The sequence below is a fragment of the Equus caballus genome, chromosome 28, assembly GCF_041296265.1.
Source record: "Equus caballus isolate H_3958 breed thoroughbred chromosome 28, TB-T2T, whole genome shotgun sequence".
NCBI classification, from domain to species: Eukaryota; Metazoa; Chordata; class Mammalia; order Perissodactyla; family Equidae; genus Equus; species Equus caballus.
Genome location: NC_091711.1, coordinates 47,674,205 through 47,695,961, shown reverse-complemented (window position 1 = coordinate 47,695,961; position 21,757 = coordinate 47,674,205). Strand labels below are relative to the sequence as shown.

The window sequence follows — 21,757 nt, the reverse complement described above, 5'->3', positions numbered from 1 at the left end:
TAAACCTATTGTTTAATCCCCCCAGTCTAGTACTTTGTCACCGCTGCCCAAAGGGATTAGACGCACACACGCACACGCGCACCCCAGCCAACGTTCCACCTCACAGTAGCTCCTCACTGGGACTCAGGCCCTTCAGTCCTGGTTTTTGACATGACTGACAGGCCAGGGTGCGGGGCACTCTGCAGGAGAAGGGGTGGCCTCCAGGCGCCGCCCACAGACGGGGAGGGGGGCAAGGGGGATTCAGGGGGGCCTTAAGACACCTCTCAGACACACTGGGTGCAACCTTGCAAGCTGGGACTCAGCTCAAGGACCTTCACGAGTCCTCTGCCGCAGGGGAGGGTGGGCACAGCTGTAATAAGAGAAGGCTGGGATCTCAGAGGAGGAGGGCGGGGTCTCGATCGCTCTCCCGTCCCTCACACTGTCAGAGGGGCCCACCTGGGCCTCTGCCCCACTGGAGGCCACCGTCAGAATCGACATCTCAGCCAGAATTTTTTTTTTTAAGATTGGCACCTGAGCTAACATCTGTTGCCAATCTTTTTTTCTTCTTCTCCCCAAAGCCCCCCAGTACATAGTTGCATATTTTAGTTGTGGGTCCTTCTAGTTGTGGCATGTGGGATGCCACCTCAGCATGGCCTGATGAGCAGTTCCATGTCCTCGCCCAGGATCCAAACCAGTGAAACCCTGGGCCGCTGAAGCGGAGCACGCGAACTTAACCACTCGGCCATGGGGCCAGCCCCCCAGCCAGAATTTTTATTTGACGCTGTCCCTCAGCCCATACCGCCCCCTCCAAGGTCCCCTCCATGCTCCTGAGTGGAAAACCTTCCTAGGGTATGAAAGAGGAACTCTATAAATGCGGCACCTGGGACAGACCCACTGGCCAGCAAGTCCTTCTGACCAGTACTGCAACTTCGAGAAGACAGGGCGGGCCCTCTCCTCCCAGGGCGCTCCCAGGCTCTCGAACCTTTCTGGACCTTGGCCAGCCTGGCCGGCACTGGGCAGCAGATGTGCCCAGGCTCCCCCTGGTTTGGGCAGCAGCAGCCAAGCCCCTGGCTGCCACACCCTGGGCTCTGCTCCTCCACATCTGTTCTTGGGCACTCGGCAGCCTCTCAGCCTCCATCAGAGCGTGGGACCCGAGCCAGGGCCATGGCCCGGGCCATCAATGGAGCCCTCGGTGGCCACTCTGGACTTGCTCTTGCCCTTCTGGAGCGTGTGGGCAGACGGCCCTAGGCGCAGGATTTTCCCGCTGCCCAGGCACTCGTCCCCTTTGTAGAACACAGCAAACTGAAAGGAAAGAGACCTGGGTCAGCTGCAGTAGGACCAGAAACAGGGGTGCCCGTGGGGCAGCCAGGAGCCTGGGCCCGTGACTGCTGGTCTGGGGCTGGGGGGAGGCGAGGGGGACAATGCTCTGCCTCTCCCTTTCCTGTCCTTGCCCTCAGAGGCTCAGCCTGGAGGCAGGGCAAGGAGGGGCAGCTAAGCCCTCCCAGTGGCCAAGCAGGAGCCAGGCCATCAGTGCCGTCATGGCTGGGAGAGGAACACCAGGTACAGGGCTCCCACCCTCACTGGCTGTGTGACCCGAGCACCCACACCGCCTGCCCCGCGACCCCCGATCTGTAAATCAGGTGCTCTGGCAGGGAGGAAGTGTGATGCATGAAGCCCCCTGGCCACAGCCCGCTCATCCGCACAGGTGCTGCCTGTGGGCAGATGAGCAAGCGCTGAAGCCCATCTTGTGCTCAAGGGCAGGGCTCTGGACCACAGGACTGGGTGCTGAGGCCCCATCCTGCCTCCCAGCTGGGTGTCCCATCCTCCCTCTGGAGCACAGCACAGAGCTGGGTGCGCCCACTCACCTGTCCCAGGGTGAGGGCCCGCACAGGCTTCACAGCCGTCACCCACACGGTGCCGTCTTGATTGAGGGTCAGCACACACGGCACTGCGTAGAAGAGAGGGGCCCTTGGAGGGGGGCACTGGCCTTGCCACGTGTGGACAGCCCCAGGCCTCGACCCCCGGGGAGGAAGGGGCAGGAGGCCAGCAGCAGGGGGAAGAGGAATGCTCAGGGAGGCACAGGGTGACAGCCAGAGGGGCTCAGTGCTGCCTGCCCTGGCCCACACCTGGACCCTCACCCCAGCGGCCCTCCCTGCCTCATGGACACAGGAAGCTAGGCTGGGTCTCAACACTTCCCAGTCCTGTCCCCGAGTAGATGGGGGAAAGGGGTCTTGAATATGTTATATAATATCAACAGTGGGGGACTCTCCTGCAGGAGACTAATCTCCGCATCCTAAATCTGGCCTCTCCTGGTGCATCCCGCCCACTCGGTCACCTAGCGCCATCTGGTGGCGGAACCGGAAGTGGCACTCCATCATCTTGTCACGGACCAGGGTGGCGGGTGGCTCCTCCGCGATCCAGTGCACGCGGCTGGTCCGCAGCAGGTCCCTGTACAGAGCCGGGTGGTCTGTCTGGGGGGCCTGCGGAGCGAAACGTGAAGGTCACGACACCGTGGAGCCCTTCACAGAGGAGCCCCGCCCCAAAGCCTCCTCACTGCACTTCCTTAACAACAACCCTCACAGCACACACTTGCTGAAAACTGCAGTGTCTGATGTGAAAATTCAGGTGATCATTCCGCAAGTCTTTTAACTCTCATTTTGCAGAAGAGAAAACTAAGAAACAGGAGGGAAAGTAACTTGTCCCAGTCACACTTAGCAAGAAGCAGAGGTGCACGAGGTCCGACCCCAGGATCTCACTCAGCACTCCTCCTCTAAGTTCAAGTCTCACCCTGTCCCCCACAACCTGCCTGGGGCCAGCGCCAGGAACATGGGGACCAGCCATGCCTCTGGCCTCTCTCTCGAAAAGGCCACAGCAAGAATCCCACCAAATTCCAAGTGGCTGGGGAAAGGGACGGTGCCAGCTCCCTGGGGCTGCACTGACGGGTCTGCTTCTGAGGCCCCTGGCCCCTGTCCTCATGTGCCCCCTGCCTCCTAGGATCTAACAAGCCTGCCTCTGAGGCAAGACCAAAGGTATTAAGTCTGGGGGCTTCAGGCTCTAGGAGACCCATACAGGGACCAGTGTCAAAGACCCTTCTGGTTTTTCTCAAAGCAAAAGAAACCAGTGAATTTTACACTGAAACCACTTTAATTCATGTTGACCACAACCCCTGTCCAGGCTTTTACACCCACAGCTCTTCCTGGAAGGAGATGTCCCAGAATCTGCTGTCCTCTCTGCCTGTGTCTAAGAGAACGTCCCCTAGGCTTTGTGACAGAGCACGAGATGACACCCCAGCTTGCTCAGAGGAGGGTTTCTCAGCCTCAGTACTACTGAAATGTGGGGCTGGATCATTCTGTTAGAGACGGGGGCTCCCTGGACTTCACCCACTAGTTACCAGCAGTACCCATTCCCCAAACGCTTCCCCACGTATGACAACCAAAAACGTCCCCAGACATTACCGAATGTCCTGCGGGGGCAAGGGGGAAGGCAGGGCAAACCCACCCCCTTTGTGAAGCCTGCTCTAGAGCCAGGGACGGAGGCCGGGGCACAGTGGCTCAGGGCCCCGCTGTGGCAGACAGCCTGGTTTGGTCCTGGCTGTGCCACCTCCATCATCCAACAATGACTCCCGGGAGCCCACTTGCTGTGCAGGCCCCATCCTAGGCACGAGGCTACCTCCTCTCCTTGGGACCTTCAGCACACTACTCCTTCTTTGAGTCTTGACCTCTTTTGTAGAATCAGAGGAAGTCTATCTATCATAGGGACTAATGTGATGATTAATAGAGTACCAGCACACAATAAGAGCCTAAGAAGTACCTTAAACAAAATCCTTCTGGTACCTTGGGCCAATCCCAGGAGGGTGAAGAGGAAAGGCAAGGATGCTCCATCGTCATTGCTGCTCTGTACGACTTCACCAGCCCTGCCTCGTCTCACAAACACTGTGGGCTCTGCCAAAAACAGACCTCCGTCACCTGTCTACAAGGCTAGCCCGACTCACCACAAACACGTCACCCTTGGCGCCGTCCTTCTCCACCACATACCAGGGCTCACGTAAGCCGCCTATCTTGGCTCTCTGGCCCAATGTATACAGGAACCAACCTATGGAAATAGTTTCTCAGTGAGGGGGGAATGAGTCTCGTCTCGAACATCACCCCCTCGTGATGGGGAGCAGAGGGTGGGAGGCAGTGGGCAGAGGCTCCGTGGACTACTGAGGGGCAGCCCAGAGAGGCTGAGGTTCTCCGACCACCAGCAGCAGCCCTGACCAAGCTCCTGAGCTTGTCCCAGCTGCGGGAGCACCTGACCCACAAGAAGCAGGGACAACTCCTTTAGAATGTGGGCTGGGTGCCCTGACTGAGGCCACGAGTCCTGTCTTGCTGAGCCCCTGACGTATCTGTGGGTTTCGTAGGTATGCCCCCCACCTCCGTGTACTAACCACATCCGGGCCAGGACATCAGGGCTGCCCCCAAGTCCTCTGTGCCCAATTCCCCCCAAGCACCTCTGCGATCCCCCCACCCCCACAGCAAACATCGCAGGACCGTTCTGTGGAATGACCCACGCACGGGCAGAGATTATGGAGGGAACCTCGCGCCCTGAGCCTGGCGCACTAATTCAGTAAAGCTGGACATCTGAACTGCAGGCTTCTGTAAGCCATGAGCCATCTGAGGGCCCTCTGCTGGAGGTGGGTTGGGAGCACCCTGCAGTTCGGTCCCAGCAAGGCTGCCGCCTCTTCCTGCCTCAGAATGCTTGGCTCTCCAGGATCCCACGACATAAGCCCTGCTCCCCTCAACAGGAAGGGGAAGCCGTCTGCCCAAACCAAGTGAGGGATTGCCAAAGAACAACTCATTTGTGAGATGTCCGTCTGAGCGCCAGCCCTCGTCCTCCCAGCAGGTCAGACCGACACCGCATCAAGACTCGTCTGGTCACCAGGCCCGCAAAGGCACAGCCCCACCACATACCGACCCAACCTGTCCTCCCACCTGGGCTGTGAACTCTTGCGCCTGACTCGTCTTTGTCCCTGTCCTCCCTACACCAGCTCAGTACCTGCTCATGGCACCCCTCTCCCATAAATGTTTGCAAATGAGCGAGCAGCACCGTGGGCAGCACCACTGCCTTGTGAGGGGCACCCCCTGATCCCACCCCTTCACTGTCCAAGTCACGAAGCTCAGGCTCTGAAGTCAGCCTAACTCCTTCCTCAGGGTGCATCTTTTCTGTAGTCTAATAATTTCTTTTAAAGATTTTATTTTTCCTTTTTCTCCTCAAAACCCCCAGGTACATAGTTGTGTATTTTTAGTTGTGGGTCCTTTTAGTTGTGGCATGTGGGACGCCACCTTCAGCATGACTAGATGAGCAGTGCCATGTCCACGCCCAAGATTTGAACCGGCGAAACCCTGGGCTGGCGAAGCGGAGCACGCGAACTTAACCACTCGGCCACGGGGCCAGACGCTAATATTTCTTCATATAGTGAAAAAAGAAATTCTACTCACAAGAACTTCATAGACAACTCAGAGGGCAAAGTCTTTTTGAGCCAGATGACATCTTTTTTTATTAGCTGCAATGCTTACAAGGAGCCCACCCCTTGAAATGCAAACCCCCAGTCGAAGCTACTGCTGTCGTCCTTGTTTCATCCATGTCTCCTCCCCAGCAGTCTTCTCTGACCACAGGGAATGTGGAAGGCATTATGGGTATCTGGTCTAATTTCCCAGAGCCGGAACTCACCCCACGACTCACCAAGTTTACAGCGAAAAGTAGCCAGAGGCTGTGTCTCACCTTTGTGTGTTCCCAGAACCTTATTGTCTTCTATAGAAATAAATTTCCCAGGTCGAGGCTGTAAATACTGGAAAACAAACATTTCATTACTAATGGGTCCAGGTGCAGAGCAGAAACACGGCTCCATCCTTTTACATCAAAGAACACTCACCTGAAGGATGAAATTTTCAAAATTTCTTTTACCAACGAAACAGATGCCCATGCTCTGAAATGAAAGATAGGCCAACGATGAGATGAACGGATGGGCAAGAACGGGCCAGTGCCAGGAGAACCAGAGCCATGCTCCACTCAGACCTCCTCAGGCCTCACCTCCTGCCCTGAGCCTCACACTTCCAGGCCCAGGGCCTGGCTTTTCTCCTCCAGCACCCACCGACACCAGTCACCACCAACAAACAGATCTTGAGAGGCCTACAGAATGTCTCAGCTTCTCGGGGTTTATTTAAGGTCCCCAAACATGGACTGTGCCAGCTGATAAGCAAGGCCACATCACTTCCACACCCGGCAGGGTCTGGCCCCTGTGCTGCACAACGCCAGACCAGCCGCCCCAGGAAAGGAAACTAAAGCTGCTCAAGCCCTTTAGGCCTGCGTCCATGAGTTTCAGGAGGCATCTGAGGCAGAGTCTGAGGAAGGAGAGTCTTCCGCAAGCTGCTATCTGCCAGCACAAGAAGACTGAGCTGGAAGAAGCTTCTCTTCCGCTGCCCTCATCCTACGGCTCCAGCACTTCTTTGGTCTGTCTCTCTAGAATGTGGTCCGATGAGGGTGGCTCCCTTGGCTCCTACAGAGTCACGCCCAGAAACTCAACAGGTAAAGGGATGAACAGAAATGATGGGTGGAGGGCTGTCTTCCTTGGGGACAATGACTTGCTGACAAAAGGCAGGGCCATGCCCATTCCCAGGCAGGCAGACATGGAGTAGCAGCTACAGCTAAAGCTGCCTCAATCCCTGAAATGGTCTGATGAGACCGAGTACACGAGGGGGTCTGCCAAGCTTGCCAGGATCATCCCATCGAACCCCTCCTCTAGCACCAAGCCCCCGCCACTGGCATCATCTGAATCCCAATGCGCCAGGCTCTCTCAGGGCCTTTGCACATCTCTTCCCACCTTCTGGACTGTTTTTCCCCCAACCATCTATGTGACACTAATCCTATTCATCCTTTGGGCCTTAGGTAAAATGTAATTTCCTCAGAGGCCTTTCTTGGCATCTCTATCTCCCAATCTAAATTAGAGCCCACTGGTGTCCTCTCTCACAGGATGCCATCCCTTCTCTCTCAGACACTTCCTGAGTTTACAGTGGTATGTTTCGGGTCTGTCTCCCCATCCTGACTGTAAGCTCCGAGAAGGCAGGGATGAACGTGGACGCCCCTCACTGTAGCCTGAGGCTAGCAGCACAAAGAAGGCACCTGACAAGGATGTGCTGGCCAAGGGAATGAAAACGGCAGATCTGTGTGCAGACAGCAACAGAGCTCTTCCCCTCACTGGGGTGTCTCGGGGCCTGGTCCTTACTGCCCTGCTCTCACCTGGCAGGTTGAGCCAAGAGCACCCCACTGAGCTACCACGGCTGCTGGGAAAGCTGCCCCCACAGGGAGCCGAGGAGGACTCAGGAGGGAGAAGTCACTTTTAAACTGCTTTCTGAATGTCAACAGTGCCTCCTATTGCGCACGGGACCAGCTCCTCCAAGGTGCTGTGACCACAGGCCCGCTTGTCCCCAGACCGTGGAGGTGGCGGACGTGAGCACACCCCCCTCAATCCTACCTCTTTTTTCTGAAGCACATGATGAAGTCTATTCTCAGCAGCTATTTTCTTTACAAAATCTTTTGTTAATCCCCCCAGAGGGAAGAGGGTTCTCCTCAGGGCGTCCTGGGAAACCTGGCTGAGAAAGAAGGTCTGGTCTTTAAAGCTGTCAGCTGCTTGGAGAAGTTTTACCGCTGCCAAAGAAGAAGAGATGTTACAGGAATAAAAATAATGACACTTTGCTTTTAATAATGTCTTTCTGTTCACTTAGATTACCCGTGGTCTGGGGGAAACAAAGATGAACACTCAATAGCAGGCTACTGGAAAAAAAGAGCCACCGTGGTTAATATAAGAAAAAAGTCTCACTCCCAATTTTTCCACTTCTAAAAAAAAATACAGGGAAGATAGATTTTATGTGATAAGGAAATTTATTCCAGTTCATACTTTAGATTATACTATCTTCAAAGATGAAACATCTCATGAAAAAATGTTCTGAAGCACTAAGAAAAAAACAAGTCTAAAATAAATCCAGCCAATTAGGGAAAATTGGATGAGACAACAACTTACAGAAAATTCTGCTGACATGGTGTCAGCTGGCTGTTCTCTAACAATCCCAGATGTGTTCCTGCCACGGCTGATTTCAAGGACTCTCGTAACATCCCAGGGTCGCCCACCGGGGAAAGACTACGCTCCTTCGGCAGCAAATGGTTTTTGCTTAGAGTCCAAGCTGACATCTGTCAGATGCTCCTCTGCAATTTCTCTAATATTCTTTATTTTATTATGAAGAACCATTTCTGGCTTAGGGCAATGGTGCAGAGGTGTGACTGATCCTGGCCAATGACAGTGGTTCAGAAAAGAAGGCCTAGTCCCATCTCTGGGCCAGATCAGTCCCGCCTGGCATGTTACAGAACTTCCAAGACTGAAACTGTCAGATTCCCCACTGTGAAGTTCAAGGCCCAATGGAAAGAACTAAACACAGTATCATCAGCACGATGGCGTCACATTTCTCACATCTAGTGCAAAGAGAAGCCTCAGCAAGTTGCACTCAGAGCACGCTACACATGTGATGGGTCTAAACAACATGTGCACCAGTCTGGCTGGGCACAGTCACGTGTGTAACACGCTCTCTGTGTAGCTGTTTTCCATTCATGACCTCAAATGCGATTCTCACGTTAGCCATGTGACGTAGAATGAAGCCCATTTTACAGATGAGGAAACTGACGATCAGATAACTAACGTGACTCACGCCGCGTGGGGCAGGGAGGAAATGGCAGAGCTGGAAACGGAGCCAACCGCTTAAATCTCTATTCTATTACTCTTTACATACGAAACAACAAAACCAGTCAAAAAATGAAAAACAGAGTCTGGCCAAGCAGTCATCAGGTAGGTAGACTCACCTGCCAAATGCCACTTTTTGTTTCAAAACTGAATTTACCAAATAGTGCATGTATAAAAGCCTCAGAATACTGGGAGTGATGTATATGTTCTTGTAGTTCTGAATTATTTTAAAACAAGCTCAAAATCTATTATTTGTAAAAAAGCAAGCTGGCAATCCTAAGCCATGGGAAGGAACTCACATTTGGCGAGGGCCTGCTTGTGCCAGGAGCTCTATTCACATACCTTTGCTCCTTCAGGCCTTGTGTGCACTCAACCAGGCCAGTGATGCCACCCGCCACCTTGTACAGGTGAAGAGACCTCCCTGGTCACAAGGCCAGGGCTCAGGAGCACCAGCTTCAGGTGCCAACTAACCCTGGGGCCAGGCCCTCTGCTGCCCGCTATGCACCCTCCCCACAGGCCCAGGCCCAGGCCAGGAGGCCTTATTGCAGGACTCCAGGGCAACTGAATAAGAATAAAATAAAAAGTTTTAGTGTGCCTAAAAAAAACAGTGAATGCAAAGACACTGTGGTATTATCAAAACAACTATACATAAAACTTACTCAACAAAATGTGTGCCAGTGGGATCAGAGAAGTTTCTTAGTGCCCATGGCTTATCACAAAGGTCCAGACAGCTCTGGAAGGCAAACAGTTTCTAGGAGGGAGGCAGCATGTCTGCTCAATAGGGCAATAAATCCTTCATCTACTCAGGGCCCTTAAACCCACAGCCACTGGGTGCATTTTGCTGCAGAGCCCCACGTGGTAGGGCTTCGCATTTGAAATCATGTCTTCCTGATGTGGAAGGCTTCCCCAGGTGGGTGGCGCCCAGGAGCATGAAAGGCAGCACCTGGAGAGGAACTAGGGGGACAGCCGAGGAAAACTGCCATCTCTCCCCCAGTGTCAGTACTGCAGAGGTCCCCCTGGCAAACATGGCAGCTGCAGGCCCAGCATCTGCAGACAGCAGCGGGAGGCCTTCCCAACAAGTCAGTGCTCCCTCTGTCTGGGCTCGAAGCAGTAAGGTTATCTGTGCACCTCTGCTGTGAGGAAGGAGAGAGGGAAAGACAACAGGGCAGCCAAGCAACTGCCATCACACTCAGGGCTCCTGTGACAAAGTGCACCACCGCACGTTGGCCGCAGCCTTCAAACTGGGCTCGGTGATGCACAGGACAGAACTCAGGTGGGCCTGGTACAACAGAAAGAGCATAGATCATGGAGCTGGGCAGAAGTGGGTTGAAATCCAGCTCTAGTGGAGGCACTCAGGTCAAATGACTTCATCCAAGCCTCAGTTTCCTCATCTGTGAAATGGGATGAGAGTAGATACCTCCTGACACTGCTAAGAGGAGCAAAGTGGGATGTGTACATGGAAAGCCCCGAGCTGGGGCAGGGGAGCAGGTGGTCGTGAGGCAGAATGTCGGTGGGTCAGACATGGAGAAATGCTAATAAGCCTTCAATGATTCACAACAACAGAAATTCCCTGCAGAATCATGGCTCTGGGCCCCATTTTGTCTTTCACTTAATAAGGACGTGAATTCCTCTTTTCTACACACAAATGTACACAGAGACAAGCCAGCAGCTTCCCAGTTCAGTCTGGCATTTACGTTTTTCCAGGAAGGTGAAACTTTGCTCCCTTTGATACTGATAAACTAATGTGTATATGGAATCCTTGTAAACATAGTTCCCAGCCTGGCCACCAGGCCTGCGCTATGAATGCCAGGTCCCAGCACTTGTGTCACATGGAGGTATACCTTGATCTCCAGCCCTCAACAACTTGAGGGTAAGTAACAGGGCCAACTGCACTCCAGTTACTGCTGTCAAATATCTCCTCAAATATCATGAGAACCCGCAAATCACCAAAACACAGTGTCTAGAACTGGGTTATAAATCACAGATTCAATTTCCCAGCAGCGCCCGGCCCGGACTTCTGTTGCCAATCACTAGGCCCTTAGGCAAACGACCCTCTCAGTAACTCTCAAACTCTCAAAGAGGAAACCAAAACAAACAAGCCAGTTTGGAAGGCACAGAGGCCTGGCAGGTATACTCCAACCATGACCCACTGTCATTCCTCAAAATATTTCACTTTGTTCACTAACAAGCTCTGATGCGTGCACTTTTACTTACCATTTCTAACTTCAAAGCGATTTCTAAAAAGCCCTTCTGGCCTCTTCACGTGCTTCTGCTGAAAGACTTCGTCATCTTCCAGTGAAGTTCTTGCATAGTGACCTGTGGCAACCGCGTCTGCTCCTATGAGGGTTTTAAAACACAAAGATCAGGTCTCAGACTTGCGTTTGCAGCGTGGCCAGCAGCGGCCAAGGGCGCTTAGAGCAGCACGGAGACTGCAAGTCTACCCGACAGCGGCCGCAGACGACCGCGCCATCTCACAGCCAGAGCCCAGGGAGCAGGGGCACGCCTCAAACTCTGCTCAAGGAGCGGCCTTTCACTCCTCATTTAAAAGGATATAACCCTGTTACAAGAGTTTATCGCCTCTTTAAGGGCCTTTCAAAAGTTACTATCTATTCATTCATTCTAGCTTATGGAAACAGGCAGATATGCACACAACGATTTAAGTACAAACAGCTCATCTGAAAGTTTCTTATACTAAGAAAAAAACTGAAAATAACCAAAATGTTGAACACCAGGAGAATATGAAGTAAATTAAAATGCCATTGCCATAGTAACAGTGCCATGGGAAAATGCTTATGACTTAGAGTGAAAAGTCTGTAATACTATGATGGCACTTCTTATACCATACAGAAAAAGATGAAGAAAAATATCAGAAAGTCTATTCCTTTGATTCTGGGAATTAAAATTACAGATGACATTTTCCCTCCTCTTTTCATTGTTCTGCAAATTTTCCTTAATAATTACATATTATTTTTATCATGGTGAAGGACCATCTAGCACATTCAAGTTCTTCTTTCCACATTATGCAAAAAAGTGAAATAACCTACCAAGGTATATATTAGTCCATAACATTTCACTGTGTGAAAATCTCAGATATTCAGTATTGCAAGAGACTTTTTCCTGGAAAGTGCAGCAAAACGAATTCAGTGCTTAACCAACCAAACTAGCTCAGTGTAAAAAAACGACACAGTAAGAATTAACTGTTGCACAGTAACTACCTGAAAAAGTGCACTTAGGAACACATTATTACACCGTAATTGATTTTCTAATAGAAAAAAAAAACCAACCCTTTAAGTCTATTTCCTTAAAGAACAACCACTTACACTGCCAAAAGCGCAGGATGCTTCTGTGAGGAGTCCTAAGATTTCAGGAGGCTAGGTTTCATGTATTTTTATTCTGTGTTACACTGTTCATGCAGTAAATTCAGACTTAGAAACACTCCCTAAGGAAATTCCTTCCAACACATCCCTGACAGATGGCCACCTAGGGGCCTGAAAAGCTAAAGTGACAGGGAGCTTTGAGCTCTCCAGAGGCAAGCATCATTCTCCTCCTGAAGAGCTGTCTGTGCCTCCCGGAGCAACATATTTCTCCTGTGCATCCAGCTCTGCCCTCTGGCGTCACACACTAGCAGGTAATCATAAATCATATGCTTGAGCACCGCTGTGAGGACCCCACACAGTTCATCAGATGGTGTATTTCCAGACATGCTCAAAATCAAAATCAATACACACTCCACACATCTGTCGCTCTTTTTCCTGAATAAACTGGGATGAAGTGTACCCCACCAGACGTAGCCTACCCAGGGCAGACTACAGTGGACCCCTCTCCCTTCTTTGGACGTTCTCTGATCACAAGGCGAGCGCAGGCTGTGCGGCTCTGAGGACAGACATCAGACATCAGGCTCACCGTCAGCTCGAGGCACCTCAAGGCCCCAGATCTTCTCCTGATCTTCTACTAGGAGAATTAATTGATTGAACCGTGGTAGCAAACTTTGCATTTATCCCTGTGCGATTTCATGTTTTTGGTGTTAGTTAGGATTCAAGTTTGTTAAGACTTTTTGGTTCTTTGTTTTTGTAGGCATTTTTTTACTACCTAACTCCAAGAACCAACTTTTCATCACTGTCATCTCAGCTGCAGGTCACTTGTACATTGGATCTGCAAGCCTACTTTCTCCCCATCTAAGTCATTTCGGAAATGCTGACAGGACAGAGCTGCCAACAGTCCTGTGATACCACTGGACCACGGGCACACAATATGTCTCAGCATGGGGCCAGACACGGCAGGGTGAGCTGTGATGGGCAGAACCAACTAAAAGGCCAGTATCTGCAAGTTCCGAAGCTTATTATTGGTGGTCCCAACAGGAGGAGACAAGAAAAAGAACCGGGAATTCACAACAGCACAGCAACAGATACCAAGAGATAGTCTAAGCAAGCAAGTCAGCATCAGGAAGGTTCAACGTACAGGAAGGGGGATGTCCCCACAGGCAGACGGAAATGAGAAAGCAGAAACCTAGGAAGAGACAAAATCTGCAGGCAAGCTGTCAGAGGTAGCAGGGCCTTGACTACAAGATGGGTTTTTACAACAGGCGAGTAAGACATGGCTTCAAACCCAGAGAAACAAAACAGAGACCGAGGATCCTGAATCAGGGACAGACCCGGACCTGTTGTCAGGACGAAGCACACAACTCGCTTTTAGAAGAAAGAGAGGAGGTCTCCGCAGGACTAGAAAAGAGGATAGCTAACATGACACTAAATGCTGAGTTTGCTGAGCCCCGCATTAGGGCTCCTGAAACTTCCACTAAATACAATCACATCTGGAACCAGAGCTGCTCTGGGCAACGCAGAACCTACAGGCAGGGCCCAGCGGCCCCATCTTTCAAGGCTCTGGCCAGTGATCCGCACCTGCCCGCAGGACTTTCTGAAGCTGTTCTCCTGAAATCGACCGTGCCTGTCCTTCTATTTGTGCGGTCCATGATAAAGAGGTACTCTCCACTCCTGGAGATCCTACTATTTCACATCGCCACAAAGCTCTTCCTTACTCAATGAAATACAAAATACTATCATTTTCACTGCTTCCTTTCTGTCCGAAAGATGACACTGTTTACGAGGTTTTGGATTCTGGCTATCTATAAAAATCTTATGATTTTTTAAAAAACAAAGGAAGATAATCCAAATTACTTACCAAGATTATCCAGAGCATAACGAAAAAAACAGCTGAATTTGATATGCTTGTTGCAGACTATGTCAGGATTGGGAGTTCTTCCTTTTTCATATTCATTTAAAAAATCACTGGAATAAAAGAAAAAGACTTTTCATTTCTTAAGTATGAAACATTCCTCAAAAAATAAACCAGTGAAATTACTCGCTTAATTTAGAGTTTCTCCTTGTCTTTCCAAAACTATAATTTTCCACAAAACAGGAGAGCTTCAGTATACAGCCATTTTCATAAAAAATTTGCTTAAAACCAGCTGCACTTTCCACTTGAATCTATGATAACTAATAACCTGGACTTAAATAAGGTATTACTACCTGCTGCTATGGCTTAGTAGCCATTCCATCTCCCCAAAGGCTCAGAGGCTGTGGGAGGGGCTGAGAGGGACGCACTAAACCCCTGCTTCCTTCCACTTCTCCAGCCGAGGAAGGCTTGGGTGAGGAACAGAATACGCCCGAGACAGAGCAGGACTAGAAGCATCTGGAGTAATGACTCAGGGCTCTCTAAGCCATTCCACAATCTCGGCCTGGGAATACAGGTCACCGGCAAATGTGCCAAAGAATACTTTTCTAATGTGACCAACACATGCTTCTGAGAACCAGCCACCTCCTGGCACCTATGGGTGGGTCAGACACCCTAAGGAAGTGGATTTCAGCTCTAACAGACTGAGCACACAGGAGAAGGATGATTCAGTAGGAACTCCCTGGGCTTCGAGGACTCACTTCAGGAGGGTCATGATGCCTGCCTCAGGAGTTTAAACTCGGGTGTATTTTGATATATGTGATCATCATTTTTTCATTTAACCTAAAGCTCTCCATTGATCAACAATGGTTAAAAAAACACAACACTTGGGGGCTGGCCCGGTGGCACAGCCATTAAGTTCACACGTTCCGCTTCGGTGGCCCAGGGTTCACCGGTTTGGATCCTGGGTGCAGACATGGCACCGCTTGGCAAGCCATGCTGTGGTGGGCGTCCCACGTATAAAGTAGAGGAAGATGGGCACGGATGTTAGCTCAGGGCCAGTCTTCCTCAGCAAACAGAGGAGAATTGGCAGCAGATGTTAGCTCAGGGCTAATCTTCCTCAAAAAAAAAAAAAAAAAAATCAAAACACAACGCTGCTCAGGAGGGTCATGTTATGAAGACAAATTAAGAATCTGCACAGGGTCACAGGTCACGTGCACATTCCATGTTAGCAGGCAATGCCAAACTGTGTTCCTACCGCTTGTCACTCCTCCCAGGAGTGCAGAAAACTCGTGTTGCTCCATATTTTCAACACTTGATAATATTACACCCTTTCTTTTTTTTTTTTTGTTAGAAAGTCGTCAACAGATTCATTAAGCTGTAAACTACTTAAGGCAGAACCCATGTTTTACTCTCTCTGTATGTCCATAGCCTCCAAAACTTTTTCTACTTAATAAGCATTAAATAAATGTTGAAGAGATTGAACATTTAAACCAGTTTATGAAAAGCAGATACTATTCACCATTTCCTCAACAGCATACAGAAGACGCTTCAGTTGGCAACAGCAAAAGCAATGGAGCACAGCACAGTGAAAGGAGAGAGTCCTCGCCTGCACTTTGTGAGGGAGATGGCCCCTGGAAAGAACACCTGGGCTCTGACTCTTGAAGGCCAAGTGCATCTTGAACAAAAGAATTCAGAAGAAATTTCGGAGCTAGAGAGGGTTATTATAGCAGTGAGCATTCAGAACAAAGAGATCAATGAGCACACTTATAACCACACCCATAGGCAGTGGAGACAAGGCCAGGACAGACGGAAGACTGGTCAGAGCCCAGTGAGCTGAGAGGCTGCACAGAGATGAGCCAAAGACTCTAACAGGGCTCTCTGCCTTCAGCCCGACCAGCAGAGCCCAAGGGTCTGTGCAGGGACGTTAACAGAAGGCACTGGGAACACTGGCCTGGAAACGCGGCTCTAAGCCAAGCTCTGCTCCTAATCTGACAAAGGACTCAGGACAAGTCATTTTACCTGTCTGACCCTAGTTAGAGGTGAGTTAACCTCCAAAAAAATGATCCACTCACATACTTTCAAAACTAAGCAATAAAGGGTGAAGTTTAAATTCACTTGGATTTCTTACAATCACTTCAAACCCTGCAGTACTCAAAGGAACCCCCAAAATTGCCTTTCCAACCCATCTAGACTTAATCTTGAAGCTATCACTGACTCCTTGCTTTCTCTTGCCCCCACACTCATCAAGCCCCATCGCACCATTTCCCAAAGTAAGACCTGAAGGAACCCCTCCATCAGACTCGACTGAAGTGGCTTGTTGAAGTGCAGGTTCCAGGGCCCCGTGCCAGACCCAGGTCCAGGTATGTGTTAACAAGCAACCTCAGCTGACTTTTTAGCCTGACATCTACTGCCCAGGGGATCTGTCCTCTGGGGACCCATCACGGCCAGCCTTCCCCTCCCATCCACACTCCCCACGTTATTCCAAGTCTCTAGCAGCAGTATTTCCTGAGATTCTGGGCCTGCAGCCTCCTCCTGTAATTGATCCTACACCTGGCGGCCAGATTTGTCTTTCTAATAATGAAAATAACAAGAGCTACGTTTATTGCTTAACAATATACCAGGCACCGTGCTAAGAGCTTTATATACAATCTCATTTAATTCTTACAATAACCCTGGGAGGTATTATCTCCATTTAAAGGAGAAAATTGAGGCTTAGAAAAGTCAAGTCAATTGCCCAAGGTCATACAAGTGGCAGAATCAGAACTAAACACAAGGATTTCCTGATGCTAAAGCATTAACCCACCCCTGTGCACACCACTGCTGCCTCGGATGCCTTCAATGGCCACCAAGGCCTAGAGCCTAGTCAAGGCTCACCACTCTCCAGCCCTAAGCATCCTGCCTCTGCAGCAACAAGGGTCCACCGAAATTTTTCAACAGTCCCCAAATAAATGATGGGCATTTCTCCTCCTGTTCACTACTGCTCTTGCTATCCCATGCGGAATGTCTTCTCTACTCTGCTATTTTCAAGGGCAGGTCAAACCTCACCTCTTCTAGGAAGCCGTCCTGACTACTCCATACGACACATTTCTCCCTCTTCTGAACCTGCACCATTTCAGTAGAATTTCTGGTACTTCCTACATGCCACTCACTACCATTATCTCTTATGAAGATAACATCCTCCTCCCAACTAGAATGTAAACTCCTACAGAACAGAACCATGGTTTATCCATCTTTATGTTCCCAAATGTAGCACAGCGCCTAGTACAAAGTAAGCGCTTAATAATAAGTGTTGAGATTATATTTCATTTTTAAAATTTTTGTGTGTTTCTTTGTTATTTTCAAAGGCAAAGGGGGATGGATCACCTAACTCTTTTTCTCAGAACCCCTTAATCACTGACCTGCATGGGCAGTGGACGGATACTCACTTCATGGCACCTTCCAGGGCAGATCTCAGCCTTAGCTCCCCTCGCCTAAGTTAGCAGCAAGTTGTTGTCAAGGTTCAAGAGGCATTAAAGAGACTGCTGGCAGGGGGCACAATAACAGGAATAAGAGCTGGGGGGGCTCTGGGATCCAGGCTGGCCTCTCACACAGAGCTCCAGAGAGCAGCTGAGGCTTCCCACACATGGTCTTTGGCACCACTGCCAAAGAGCACCAGCTGCTGGCCAACAGTCTGGCTGGCTACGGCAACCCTCCCCCGGGAAAGGATTCACTGCTCATCGGGAACGCTTCTGTGTCTGTGAACTGCACTCACCTGAACACATCGTTCCAATACTCCTTCACATAGGACACTTGATGGAAAGGGATGTCCAAGATTTGGCAAACTCTGTAAGCATCTTCACAGTCTTTGTCAGCAGTGCAAACTCCATGTTCATCTAGCGAGTCCCAGTTCTTCATAAACACCCCTGTCACTTGGTAACCTGGGGGAAGAAGGAAGGACAAATTAAAGAGAGTATATAAAATCAACCTTTGGAATACTATTCAGCCATAAAAAAGAACAAAGTCGTCCCATCTGCAACAACATGGATGGACCTTGAGGGAATTATGTTAAGTGAAATAAGCCAGATAGAGAAGGACAATCTCTGTATGACTCCACTCATATGAGGAATTTAAACCTGTGGACAAAGAGAACAGATTAGTGGCTACCAGGGGAAAGGGGGGGGTGGGGGGTGGGCACAAAGAGTGAAAGGGTGCACCTACAACACGACTGCCAGACAATAATGTACAACTGAAATTTCACAAGATTGTAACCTATCATTAACTCAATAAAAAATAAAAAAAAATAGTAAAATAAATAAAATAAAAAATAAAATCAACCTTCAGTGAAGAAGGCAGCGATTCCCGAGCTCCTAGCAGCTCCGACACGCCATGCTCCCGTGCCTCCATGTGCTGGCTTGCCTGCCAGTCCTTTGCCACACGGCCCCCAGAGCTGACTCCCATCTTGGTGAAGGCCTGACTCTCCCCGGTTGACTGAGAGGCTCCTTCCTCCGCACTCCCACTGCACTCTGTAAAGGCCTCCATCATCACAATACATTGTTGGACTGACCTGTTTGCCTGCATCCCCAGGATATGAGCAAGATGGCATTTTTTCATCTTTGTGTCCCCACCCTGTGTCAGCACAATGCCTAGCACATAGAGAGGTTTAGCAAATTTGTGCTGAATGAAAAAGCAGAAATTCAAAAAATTTTTTCAAAGCAAATACAAACCACCATTCAGTTATCAGAAAAGTAAATTCATTTCAAAAGTTATTTCCAATTACCATCTAAGATAGATTCAAAGTCACCAAAGACAATTAAAATTTTGGCTATTTTAAAGGCTGTATTACCTATACAATTTATGACCTATTTTTTTCCTTTTCTGTTGTGACAAAGTGTCCAAATGTTGGAAAGACCAACTTTAGCCTTACACCATCTTAGTGAACTACACAGGCGCCTACAGTTTATGAGAAGTCTGTTTCTTTTGGGTAGACTCAATGAAACAAGACAGAGTATTTCACTGTAAAAGGCTTACTATAATACTTCAAGGGACAAAGATTCGAGGGCAAAGCTTTGCCAAAACTAAAACGCCACATTTGCAATACCACCCCCAGCCCAGCAGGTGGTCAGGCCCTCCCGCCTCTGCTTCCAGAAGCACCTGACTCTGCTCCACTTACAGCACACACCACACTGGGCTCCAGCTGTTCCAGTCTGTCCCCCCGTGAAACGAAAGCATGGAACTCCTCAAAGGGCAGGGGCTGTGTCTCATAGAACTCTGTGTCCCCAGCACCTAGCAGAGCCCAGCACAGAACAGGAGCTTAAAAAGTGCTTACAGAATGAGTAAACAACTCCACACACAGAGCTTTAAAAATCCAGTCTTCTACAGCCTCATCGGCCCCATCATCTTTTGCATGGAGCCATGACCCACTCACACGGGCACAGGCTCAGGCACTCTGGGATGGGAACTCAGTGCCTTGCTTATCTCTAACTCCCCAGGGGGCACGTGACAGAACATGCACCTCCAACAAGACTAGGAGAGCCCCGGATGCCAAGAGGAGAGGACCGTGCTTTTTCTTTGCTACATCCATCAGTTTCCCCCAAGGAAGGCTGGAGCATGAAGTTGTATGGTCTGGATCCTGGGCAAGAGGCAGAACTTAGCTTCCTGAAGAGTAAAATAATAGGTCTGGTATCCCCATGCCCAGTCCTCCACATCTCCCAAAACAAGTCCACACCCCTTGTCAGGAACCTTCAGGGGCTCTGCATTGTCTTCCCAAGATAGTCTTAGGTCCCTAACATCACATCTTCAAAGCAGGGCTCAACCCACTTCTCCACCCTCCTTCTCCTTCCACTTCTCTCTGGCCAGACCCAGCCAACACTCGGGCCTCTGCGCTTCTGCACGGCTGCGGACCCTGTCAGGAGAGCCTGCCACCTGACCTCACACCCCTAACTCTTCGCTTCGTGAAATCCTACTCTTCCTTCAAGTCTCAGCTCAAAGACCACCATTTCTATGATGCTCTGAGTCCCCCTTTCTCACAATTATATATGCTTAGAGTTTGCCTACGTGCCTATTAAGCACTTTTTATTATACCGCTCATAATAGTTATTAATAACATGTACTAACAGCCACTGACGTTGCCTGAACGCCTCCTATGTGCTGGAGACTGGGGTAAACCGTCGTATGTGTTACATCACTTAATCCTTCCAGAAACCCATGAGGGAGGTGTTGTCTCCACTGCGAGGCGGGGAGAGTTTAAGGAACCGGCCCAGGGGCAGGAACCTCGCATTCACGCAGCATCCCAGGCGCCTGGCACGAGAGGCAGCTCACAGCAGGGGCTCCACGCGCGTCGCTAAGCGGACGAGGCCTCACCACGCGAGGGCCGCGCAGACGGAGAACTCGGACGGGCGCTGACCTCCGCTCCCCGCCCTCCCCCCTTCAACGCCCGGGAGACAGGCCCGGGCTCCGGCGGAGAACGGCGACCACAGGCGCGCTCGCACAAGCCGACGGCCCGCGGCCGCCCGTGGACTGGGACGAGGCCTCTCCGAGCGGCTGCCGTGCCCGCAGGGGTCAGCGCCCCGACGCCGCCGCCCCGCCGCAGGGCCTCGAGCACGGCCCCGGAAGTCCCGCCGTCGGGGACCAGGCGGCCCAGCGGCTCCGCCAGCCCCGCGAACGGGGAGAAGCCCCGCGCGGACGCGACCCCCGCGGCGTCGCAGGAGGCTGGGCTCCCCGAGGAGGCCGCTCACCTCTCCGCCTCAGCAGCAGCGCGGCCACGGCGCTGTCCACCCCGCCGGACAGGGCGCACACGACGTGCCGCGCCGCCTGCATCCGCGTGCCGCCAACTCTCCACTGCCGCCGCCGCTTCCGCGCCGCGCCGGAAAGCCCGCCTCCGCCGCGGTGCGCCGCGGACGCAGCCCGGCCGGGAACGTGTGCTCGGCGCGCGGCGTTCCGCGAGGCCCGCAGTCCGGGCCTCCCTCCCTGGGCGTTCGTTCGGTGGCCCCGGCTCCGCCCGCGCCCGCGCCCTCTGCTCGCCGCGCTCTCGTCTTCCCTCCTGCGCGCGCACCGCGGCCCACGGTGCTCAGTACCAGCTTGCGCTGGCGTCTGAGTGCGCTGCGCGGGAGGGCGTATGTTGTTCCCAGGTACTCCCGGGCCGGGGGAGTCTGGGCTCACGTGGGCGCCTGGTGCTGGGCTGATAAATGAGGGCAGCTTGGGGGATCAGAACTGGCCTCCCCAAAACATGTCTCTTTGGGTCGATCATTTTTAAGAATGAAAGACTTGGATGTTCCCCCTAGCTGCCTAAAAGAAGTCAAGGTGGAAGGCCTGTTCTAGGAAGGAACTGACAGAAATGGCAAGCAATAGGGTATATTGGAGTATATGAGGAAGCCATATGGTGTAAACCTAATTCAGCCTGACTTTGTTTTTTACAAAAGGGCCTGACGCGGCTGTTGAGCATGCATTGTATATCTGCTTTAAACATTTACTATGGCAAGAACAAATGCCCTTAAGATAAAGGTGCAATTTCCCCCCACGTTGGCATTTTCTTAAGGATAAGCATCTTTCCTTAGGCTAGAAACTGACTGCTGTGCTCACCTTTGACCTCCCAGCTAGCCTTTGACCACCCAGCTCACCTGTGACCACCCAACTTGAGACAGCAGACGTGCCACCCTGCTGTGTCCATCAATCGCTGTGCCGACAGAGCAGTCTTGTGATTATTGTAAAAGGGACATTTCAATCATATGTGAAACATCCTCTTTGGGGGTATATAACCACTCTGTGCACTCCACTTCTTTGGTGCCCTTTCTTCCTTTGGGAAGGAAGGCCGTGGGCCATGGTCCTCACATTTTAGCTCAAACTAAACTCACCCAAATTTTC

At 51.0% G+C, this 21,757-nt stretch overlaps 1 protein-coding gene and 1 long non-coding RNA gene across 5 annotated transcripts; one reads left to right on the top strand and one right to left on the bottom strand.

Moving 5' to 3' along the window:
- Positions 1–709: 709 nt before the first annotated feature.
- TRMU (tRNA mitochondrial 2-thiouridylase) lies at positions 710–20,871 on the bottom strand. 4 transcript variants are annotated; one of them, XM_023631336.2, is made up of 11 exons: positions 20,632–20,871; positions 17,670–17,835; positions 13,925–14,031; positions 10,961–11,083; positions 7,490–7,662; positions 5,891–5,944; positions 5,740–5,806; positions 3,971–4,071; positions 2,315–2,459; positions 1,845–1,927; positions 710–1,281 (listed from the first exon to the last, which is right to left on the bottom strand). In XM_023631336.2, exons 1-11 carry the CDS (start codon positions 20,711–20,713, stop codon positions 1,117–1,119), a joined length of 1,266 nt encoding a protein of 421 aa, XP_023487104.1. In that variant the 5' UTR covers positions 20,714–20,871; the 3' UTR covers positions 710–1,116. The 4 variants fall into 4 exon arrangements, with proteins under 4 accessions (XP_023487104.1, XP_023487103.1, XP_023487105.1 ...); XM_023631335.2 differs by lacking the exon at positions 3,971–4,071 and adding an exon at positions 3,790–3,920; XM_023631337.2 differs by lacking the exon at positions 3,971–4,071 and adding an exon at positions 3,813–3,920 and having other exon boundaries at positions 2,370–2,459.
- On the top strand, positions 6,259–7,641 carry LOC138921202 (uncharacterized). The gene is made up of 2 exons (XR_011433572.1): positions 6,259–6,543; positions 7,262–7,641. It is a non-coding gene; the product is annotated as an uncharacterized lncRNA (long non-coding RNA).
- Positions 20,872–21,757: the final 886 nt, after the last annotated feature.

Excerpts from the sequence above, each read along its gene's own strand:
- TRMU (XM_023631335.2), bottom strand. The coding sequence starts at position 20,713 with ATGCAGGCGGCGCGGCACGTCGTGTGCGCCCTGTCCGGCGGGGTGGAC. Across the intron at positions 5,807-5,890 it reads TTGAAAATTTCATCCTTCAG|TATTTACAGCCTCGACCTGG; the intron begins GTGAGTGTTCTT and ends TTTGTTTTCCAG. Across the intron at positions 1,928-2,314 it reads CCGCCACCAGATGGCGCTAG|TGCCGTGTGTGCTGACCCTC; the intron begins GTGACCGAGTGG and ends TCTTCTACGCAG.